Source organism: Notechis scutatus, chromosome Z (genome assembly GCF_049901735.1).
Source record: "Notechis scutatus isolate UNSWTSFEM ecotype Mainland chromosome Z, rNotScu1.2, whole genome shotgun sequence".
Taxonomy (NCBI): domain Eukaryota; kingdom Metazoa; phylum Chordata; class Lepidosauria; order Squamata; family Elapidae; genus Notechis; species Notechis scutatus.
Window position 1 is genome coordinate 110,846,360 of NC_142025.1, and position 9,566 is coordinate 110,855,925.

The 9,566-nt window shown below is 42.3% G+C and overlaps 2 protein-coding genes across 2 annotated transcripts; one reads left to right on the forward strand and one right to left on the reverse strand.

Moving 5' to 3' along the window:
* The first annotated feature begins 230 nt into the window (after positions 1-230).
* On the forward strand, positions 231-1,157 carry LOC113432556 (putative olfactory receptor 10D4). The gene has a single exon (XM_026694672.2). It carries the CDS (start codon positions 231-233, stop codon positions 1,155-1,157), a length of 927 nt encoding a protein of 308 aa, XP_026550457.2.
* A 6,729-nt stretch (positions 1,158-7,886) lies between these two features.
* On the reverse strand, positions 7,887-8,801 carry LOC113432112 (vomeronasal type-2 receptor 26-like). The gene has a single exon (XM_087946033.1). It carries the CDS (start codon positions 8,799-8,801, stop codon positions 7,887-7,889), a length of 915 nt encoding a protein of 304 aa, XP_087802159.1.
* Positions 8,802-9,566: the final 765 nt, after the last annotated feature.

Consider the following 9,566-nt stretch of genomic DNA (forward strand, 5'->3'; position numbering starts at 1 on the left):
GTTTACCAAAAGGGACTTCCATCTCTCTGGTCATTAAGTCACTGGTATTATCTATGGAGATTCTCAGTCATCCAGGTCATGGATGTCCAAAAAATGCTTTTTCCAAGTCCAGCTGCCTTTCAGAAAAAGCAAGTCAGTAGGAAATGAAATGGGATTTGGAGGACAAAAGTAAAAATAAGGTTGAATGTCCTTATGTGTTTTCTTGTATTTGCAGGAAGGGGCTAAATATAATGTCCAACCATACAGTCATTCTGGAATTCATTCTCCTGGGGATTCCCAATACCGAAGGCCTGCAGAACATCTTGTTTGTGGTCTTCTTGTCCTTCTATCTTTTCACTTTAACTGGCAACCTACTCATCCTCACAGCTGTCATTTCCAATGCCCGCCTCCATACCCCCATGTCCTGGTTCCTCTGCAACCTCTTGGTGGTTGATCTTGGCTTCTCCTCCATCAGCACCCCAAAATTCTTGGCCAACCTTTGTGCAGGGAGCCGCACCATTTATCTGTGTGGCTGCACGTGCCAGGTGTTCTTCTACCATTTCTTAGGAAGCACCGAATGCCTCCTCTACACCGTCATGGCTTATGACCATTACGTGGCCATCTGTCACCCACTGTGGTACTCCATCATCATGAATCGGAAAGTTTGTGCCCTACTGGCAGCTGGTACTTGGTTAACCAGCTCCTTCCATGCCACTACCTTGACTAGTTTAACTTGCACCCTACCCTACTGCCGGTCTAATGAGGTAGACTATTTCCTGTGTGACATTTTCCCTGTGGTCAAGTTGGCTTGTGCGGACACCTACATCATTGAAACAGTGAGCTTCACCAACATCAGGGTAATGACCATGGCTTGCTTTTTTCTTATCCTCACCTTTTATGTTAGGATTTCGATTTCCATACTGAAGATGCAGTCTGCGGAAAGCCGGCGGAAGGCAGCCTCCACTTGCACATCACATCTAACAGTGGTTTGTTTCTTCTTTGGACCTTGTGCTCTTCTCTACACCCAGCCTTCTCTCAGTGACATTCTAGCCACCCCTATCCAGATTTTCTGCAATGTCGTCACACCAATGTTGAATCCTCTTATTTACACTTTGCGGAACAAGGAACTTCAGTCAGCATTCAGAAGGCTGAAAGGTGGACCAAGTGTTTTCTTTTGAAGAAGTGAAGGGAAGACAACTCAAAAGAGTCCACCAGCTTCATATTTGTGGAGTCCACAAATATGAAGCTGGTGAACTCTTTTGAGTTGTCTTCACTTCACCTCTTCAAAAGAAAACACTGAACTTGGTTGCTTTCTTGCAGGCATTTCATTACCAAACTAGGTAACATCATCAGTGCTAGAAGGGAGTGAGGTTCCCTCTCTTTTTGTATACTATTGGCTTGCCCTGTCAGTGTTGGTGGGAATGGTCTTGGTGGTTCCTGTTATTTACTGTTAGCTTGTTTGTCTGAATTGATTGTTCCTTGATTGTTGTATTAGTGTTAATCTTGATGTTAGGGTCTCTGCTCATCTGGGTGTTGGAGTGCTGCTGAGGAAATGGCTTTTTTGATTGTCTCTTTCAATGATATGTAGATATTGTTTATCTTTGTGTGCTGGTTGATGACTGATCAAGAAATGAGTGAAGTCCATCTTCCAAAACAAATTTCTTTTATTTAGGTAAGCATCAAATTGGCAAAGTCTGTTGTAATTCCAGAACTGACACAAACTGGAATTACAACACACAATATTCGAAATTAGAAACAGCCCCAAAAGTCACATTCAACAATAGGAATAAATCAAGGTTGCCTGGTATCATCAATCTCCACCTCCAGGTCTTGGCAGGAACAGCTTCTGTTCCCACGGGAAGGAAAGACACCTAGCCAAAACAATCCTCACTATTTAACCATGCTTCCCACCTTAGGAATGTAGCAAGCCTGAAACCCTTCCCCCATTACCAGCAAAGAGAAAGAAAGAAAAGGAATAAATGATTAAAATATAGGGCTAAATAAAATGGCTACACATATGTTAATTTTGGGCTCGACACTGTGAAGTGGTATATAAGTCTAAGTGCTATTACTATTGTAGCTCATTATGGCATGTTCAGGGCACGTTGTGATTCCAGTCCAAATGTAGAACACTTAGCTCTTAGATGTGATAAGTTATAAAATTAAGCTGTAAAGAATTTGTATTTACTTATTTAAGACAATTTGTATGGCTGCCCAACTCACTCACAGGGACTGTGATGACCCAGCGCATGGCACAAAGGCAACATAGTCAAATAAGCAGGAAGAGTCCCTTTAATATCTCCAACTTCACCCCCAATGTCCAGGTTACTTTTGGCTGTAGAAAAAACTCTCCCAAGAACAGTCTTTAATTGGAGGAAATTCAGTCCAAAAACAAAGTATATACAAACTGTAAATAAAAATCCACACAAACTATGCTGCAGCAATTAACTTGACAGGGCAGGATAAGGAATTGCAGACTTGAAAGGTCAACAAAACATACATAGTTCAGAAGATGCCAGGAACCCAGATAAACCTCGACAATAACAGATAACTCATGATTTGCTTCCAACAACTTTGCTATGTGTAGCTTCCCTTTTAAACACTGTGTTCCCAGCTGCAGCTCATGAAGGGAATCAGGGCCCTTTCCTCCCCATAAGCCACGCAACTCATGTTGTTCATTTCTCTGTTCCTCCTGCATGCCCTAGGATGAAGAGGGGGTGGCCCTGAGTCTTCCTCCGAATTCCCTCTGCCTTGTTCTATCTCTCCCTGCTCTGCCCAGCCAGACTTTGCTCTTCCCCAGTTTCTTCCACAGCCAACAGAGCCACACTTCCACTCCCTGTCAGCTGCTCGGCCTCCCCCTCAGAATCAGATTCTGACAGGGGCATGACAGGGGCTCTGGGTGGCTTACAAGGATAAAAACCCTATACAAAAAGCAATAACATCTCCACCTTCCTGGTGACCACAACCAGATCAGCCACTTGATGGGCTTCAAATCACTCTAGAGTTCCCATGCCTGTTGGCAGAATCATGTCTTTAGGGTTTGGAGTAAAAGTATCAAAACAGAGGTCAATCTGAACCATACAGGAATGATGTTCCCCAGAAAGGGAGCCACCACAGAGTAGGCCCATGTTTTGGGTCCTGATACATGAACCTCCTTAGGAGAGAGTACACAAATATTCCCTGTCTCCCCAGTCTGGCGGATTGGGTTGCTATTCCTTTATGTCTAAATATGAGAAGTATGGAAAACAAACCACAGTGGTGAAGGGAAATTATGAATTCATGTGTTATTAATCATTAGGACCTCATACAAAACTTCTTACAAAAGTCAAACAATATTCTAAAATAACATTATATAACATTTTCATCATTTTTGTAGTCTGAGTCCAATTAGGTGGAGCAGCTATCTGTTCTTTATTGCTTTTAACTAAAATTGCACAATGCAAAGACTGGGAAATTGTGCCATTGTTTTGAAAAAGCATTTATTTTTTTAAAAAGCAGTACATTAATAGAATGTATCAGTGGTAGGATTTACATTTTTTTACTACCAGTTCTGTGGGTATGGCTTGGTGGGTGTGGCTTGGTGGGCATGGCAGGGGAAGGTTACTGTAAAACCCCGATTCCCTCTCCATCTCACTAACCTGCTTTCCAGTTCCATTCTCCTTTGCAGGGCAACAAAAGAAGACCCAGCTGATCAGCTGGGACTTGAGAGGCAGAGAATAGATGGGGGCGGGACCAGTCAGAAGTGGCATTTGCCAATTCTCCAAACTTCTCAAAATTTCTGCTACCAGTTCTCCAGAATGGTCAGAACCTGCTGAATAACACCTCAGAAGTGTATGAGTTTCAGTAGCAGTTCTACTTTTCATCTAGAATTCTACTAAATGGTAACTTTACCATAGTGCCAAATAATTTTTGATGAGCAATAAATAAGATGTTATATAGAGTGGTGCAGTGGCTAGAGGTGGAGCTCTCACCTCACAATCAGGAGGCTGTGAGTTCGATCCTAGGTAGATATTTCTCTCTCTGAGCACATTGAGAATATATATGAATATAACTCCACATTGGCAACAGGAAGGCATCCAGCCAGTAAACGCTCAGCCCCATTTAGTTGCCCAGACTCCATCCTGTAAGGGATTATGGGGTCATTAAAAGGAGATGATGAATGAATAAATAAGATGTTATATTCTTCTCTGTCTGTCTTTTTTTCCTGTGCTATAAGTCATTCTTGCATTAAAATTACTTTTCATAGTTCAATAGTGAAGTTCTCCAGTTGTGGATCCTTATGTATCAAAAATTGTCCCTAGCACATACTAAAGTAAATGCTAGCAAGAAATATATTTATTCCTGCACTTGTAGAAGTACTACATTTTGTCTTTTGTGTCTTTGTGTGTACGTGTAAACCCTAAAATTAGAAATGAGAGAACCAAAATATTTTAAAAGCATGCTCAGTGGGTACAAAATTGAACATGGAATGAGGTCAGGGGAAGAGGAGGAAACATTCAGAGTTCAATTTAGAAAAATAGAATAGAGTTTTCTACAAAGGAGCTGAAGTTTAATTCACCTGATTTTGAAATTCTGTTAAGTTGAATTTGTTGGTTTTTCTTTCTGGCTTCCACAAGGGACCTATAAATCCCTACTTAGATGAAGTTTTCAAAAGTGATAAATCATCTCAGAAAATTAATCCTCCTCCTTCTCCCCCTCCTCCTCTCTTTTCCTCCTCTCCAGTGGTGGGATTCAAATAATTCAACAACCAGTTCTCTGCCCTAGTGACCAGCAGAGTAGGCATGGCTGGCTGGTCATGTGACTGGGTGGGTGTGGCCAACTCTACGTTACTTATGTCGAGGGGCACTTCATCTCTCCCGGCCTCTCATGACCATGGGAATGCTGCAACAGTTGTGAAAGTGTGAAAAACAGTCATAAGTCACTTTTTCAGTGCCATTGTAACTTTGAATGGTCACTAAATGAACTGTTGTAAGTCAAGGATTACCTGTAGAAAAATACAAAAAGCTTCCTTGCTTGCAAAAAAACTGCCCTAAATGCCAATCATTAGATTAGAAATACCTGCAAGCTGGAATTACAAATCAGGCAGGGGGCCAGAGTACCTTGTGGAATTAAAATAGTTAAAATGCAATGATAACTATCAACAGCCAACTCTTCCTCATAAAGTGAAACTCTTTAGCAGAGAGGTCATTGAAGCTCTCCAGAAAGAGCACACCCAGCATAAACAATCCTTAGATCTATTTGAACCACTTAAAAATACCAGCTGGTCTCACTCACCTCACAAGATATCCTAAGGAAATCATCCAGATTTAATGCCCCTAGAAAGGCAGTAAAAAATCAGTGCATCCTGCCTCTTAGAAGCACACCCCAAAAGGACAGTGCCAGGAACTATTAAAGCAGTGAAGTAAGACTCCTCCCCAGATAGAAAAAGAAACCACAAGGTAGGAAAAAAATCATACACAATATAAATAATTAAATCCCAACAGTTAAATCTTTTTAAAACTAAAACACAAGCCGTGTCTGGCTCATTGCCAGAGCTCACACCCCAGGTAAGCTCAAATGTAAACACTTGAGAGAAGCCTAACTACAAAGAAAGCAATTAGCGCTAGAATGTAGCAAAAGATTTCTAAACCCTGCTTCTTTTTAGGAACAGAAATTAACATTTTTCCTTCCAAACAAAGCTGAATAGGGAAAATTATCCCGTCAATACACACAGGATTAAAAGTCACCAAGCACAGAATTAAAGTTCACAAAAAAACAGTTTTAGACCAAAATTCAGAAAAGGTATGTAAACTCACATTTGAATGTCAATCTTTCTAGCTAGACAAGAAGCTTTGCTGAATGTCACTCATTGTGGTTCTTGGTCATTAACAATTACTTTTTGTAAGCTCAGCTTCATTATTCAATTATTTCTTCAAAGTGCTGACAGTTGCATCCTGGTTGGAATAATTTCAACAGGGGGTATTTCCTCCCAACATCAGTGCAAAAAGGCTTAAAACAACCCTTCCCCTTTAAGAAAGTCAAGCCCCAGGAAAGTACCAGCAAAGAAAAAACAAAAACAAAACTCCAGAGCTCAGTAAGTCTGGGCGTACTGCCAAGAACCTTTAGCTGTTATAAGGGTTAACTAAGAGGCAGTTTCTGTAAGCAGGGCAATAAAGATTAGGCTAGAAACAACACCAGAATGTTTCATTTCTGTCTTCCCTACAGGATTAGCCCTGTAAAATGAAAAACAAAAACAAAAGGAGATTTCTTCCAATAACCTATTCTCCGAACCACTTAGAAAGTTAACAACTGGTTCTTGCGAATACTTGCAAATTGGATGAATCCCACTTCTTACTATTCCCCCTCTTCCTCCTCCTTTCTCTTCCTTTTTCCCTCTTCCTCTCTCTTCCTCCTCACCCTCGCCTTCTGCTTTGCCTCCCCTCCTCCTCTCTCTTTTCCCCCTCCCCTCCTCCCCTTTTCCTCTTCCCCCTCCCCTCCTCCCCTCTTTCCTTCCTCCACCCTCCCCTCCTCTTCCTTCCCCCTCTCTCCCTCCCCTCTCTTCCTCTCCTCTCTCCTCCTTCTCCTCCCTTCCCCCTTTTCAACTTCCCCTTCCCTTCTCCTCCTTCTCTTCTCTTCTCTTTCTCTCCTCTCCCTCTCCTCTCCCTCTCCCTCTCCCCCTCCTCCCCTCCCTCCTCTTTCTCCTCCCCTCCCCCTCCCCTCCTCCTCCTCTTTCCTTCCTCCCCCTCCCCACCCCTCCTCTTCCTTCCCCCTCCTCCCCCCTCCTCTCTCTTCCTTCTCTCTCTATCTTCCTTCTCCTCCCTCCCCTTTTCATGTTTCTGCTCCTCCTTCTCCTCCTCTTCTTCTCTCTCCTCTCCCTCCCCCCTCCCCTCTCTCCGCCTCCCTGCCCCTCCTCTTCCTTCCCCCTCTGCCCCTCCTCTCCCCTCTCTTCTCTCTTACCTCCTTCTCCACCCCTCCTCCTTTTCATCGTTCCCCCCTCCTCCTTCTTCTCTTCCTCTTCCCTCTTCCCTCTTCTCTCCCTCTCCCATCCTCTGCCCTTTCTTTCTTCTCTCTTTCCTCCTTCTCCTCCCCTCCTCCTTTTCATCGTTCCCCTCCTCCTTCTCCTCTTCCTCTCCTCTCCCTCTCCCCTCCTCCTCCTCTTTCTCCTTCCCTCCTCCTCTCTCTCCTTCCTCCCCCTCCTTTCTCTTCCTTCTCTCTCTCCTCCTTCTCCTCCCTTTTCACCTTCCCTCCTCCCTCGTCTCCTCTTCTCTCTCCTCTGCTCCTCCCCAAAATGGTTGGAATTTTGATGATACGATAACATGAAGTAATAGGTAGAGCCATATTATTCTGGGCCCTGCAAGATGTACCTCCTTAGGCAATGGGACACGCAACATTCCTTGCATCTTCATTCTAGTGGGTCATCTGAATGTGACTGGCAAGAGATGGTTCCTCAGATAACTGGGTCCCAAGCCATGAAAGGGGACAGCTACAACAGTTTAAGGGACCAGAACAACAGTCAGGTGACTACTACACATCATACGCACCAGAAAATTGCTAGTATCTAATTGATTCTGACATAATTTGTAGGCCTTCCCTGTTTAAATTAAAACACTCATTTCTATTTAATGCCCACTTCCTCTTATATATTCTAGTCTGCATATGAATTAACATGACTAGTCAAGACAAATTTAGTTTAAGAGATTAAACTCACATTTAATTTCTATATCATATACTGAAATAGGTCCATACATCAATTTGTGCAATTATTTATTGATATGGTTTTATGGTCTCTTACAAAAGCTTTCTAAATCTCAGTATCAGGGCACTATGAAAGGCCAATATTACAGCAGATTGTTCTCTGGTTTAAATGTGCCAGTGGGAAGATCTCCAACATCTAAATATAAAGGCTATCAGGCAAATGGAAAGATTTGTCAAAAGTTTCTCTTCATTAGCTGATGTTTATCATTCAGTTCGGGTCTCATCACAATGATAAAACACTTGGGAAGAAAGATGCACACCAATAATCCAGCACTGGAGGAGATCATGGAGAAGATCTCTACAGCCAATGTATATTTTCCCCTTGTGCTTAGATACGTTGGGATAAAGCACAGCCAAACACTGCAGAAGACCAACATGCTGAAGGTGATGAATTTGGCTTCATTGAAACTGTCAGGTAACTTCCTAGCTAGAAAAGCAGCAGTGAAGCTAATCAGAGCAAGGAAACCCATAAAGCCCAAAACACAGTAGAACATGACTGAGTCCTCATTGCACTCCAGGATGAGTTCTTCAGGTATTGAGTGTGCATCAAAATCTGGGTATGGGGGGGACGTTATCAGCCACACAGCACAAACACACATTTGGACAAGGGAGCAGGCTAGAAGAATGAAACCGACCATTCTTCCCCCCACCCATTTCCTCAATCTGGAACCAGGTTTGGTGGCCATGAATGCTAGAACCACAACAAATGTTTTGGCCAAGACGCAAGAAACCGCCACTGAAAAGATGAGCCCAAAAGCTGGCTGTCGAAGGAGACACACAATTGTATTGGGTCTCCCGAGAAATAGAAAGACACAAAGGAAAGAGAGGAGGAGGGAAACTAGGAGAATGTAGGTGAGATTCCGGTTGTTGGCTTTGACGATGGGAGTATCTTTGTGTTTCATGAAGATTGTGATGACCAAAGTTGTCTTCAAAGAAAAGCAAAGGGAAAGAACAATCAGACTGATCCCCAAGGGTTCTTCATAGGACAAAAACGTGATCCGCTTTGGAATGCACATATTTTTGTCAGGGTTTGGATATTGGTCTTCTGGACATGGAGAGCAGTCATTCACATCTGAAAAAGAAAACATTGACTGGCATTGATACCGTGGATTACAGACAGTGTTGTACCCTCCTGGCTTAGTCCCATTATACTGTATTTGGAAATTTCCTACCTTTCTTTTTTGATATTTTCCCCTTTGGACACAGACGGCAAGCATAGCAGCAAAATGATTCTCCTTCTAACTTTTCCTTGCTGTATCCTGTCTCACAAGGATCATTACACAGAGATAAAGGCAATGCCTATCAAAGAACAAAGAATATTTTAAGATACAGAGGAAAAAGAAAGTGTTTGGTGAATTTGGAATAACCAGCATAAAACATATTTATGAATTAAGTAGTGCAATCCAGAAGTAATGTGATGACATCATTTTAGATGTAATTAGTCTAAAATAACAATTCATCTACCCTTATTAGCTTTCAATAACCATCATCACCACTCTCCAAAGACAATCTTTGTGCTGGTTAGATAACAATAGTTCTCCCAACTTCTGAATTTTGAAGTCACCAGACTGGTGAAATGGGTTGTTTACCGGATTGTAGCTTTTACTTTGAAACCATGAAGCTATTATATGTAAGTAACAGAGGGCCCAGTAAAGGGTATTTTGTATCAACTATTACAAAAGTAATTATTCTTACAGATACATTTTCCTTCCCTGAACATTTATATTTAGGCTTGTTCACAGATGATGCTCTAAGTCTTTCAACAATAAAGACACTTTTATGCTACGTAAAGGAAGGGAGACCAATCTAGATTTAAACAACTAACCTGATTAAATCCTACTGGCCATGTGATG

Bases quoted from the DNA above. Each gene is read 5' to 3' on its own strand.
- LOC113432556 (XM_026694672.2), top strand. From the start codon at position 231: ATGTCCAACCATACAGTCATTCTGGAATTCATTCTCCTGGGGATTCCC.
- LOC113432112 (XM_087946033.1), bottom strand. From the start codon at position 8,801: ATGTTTTCTTTTTCAGATGTGAATGACTGCTCTCCATGTCCAGAAGAC.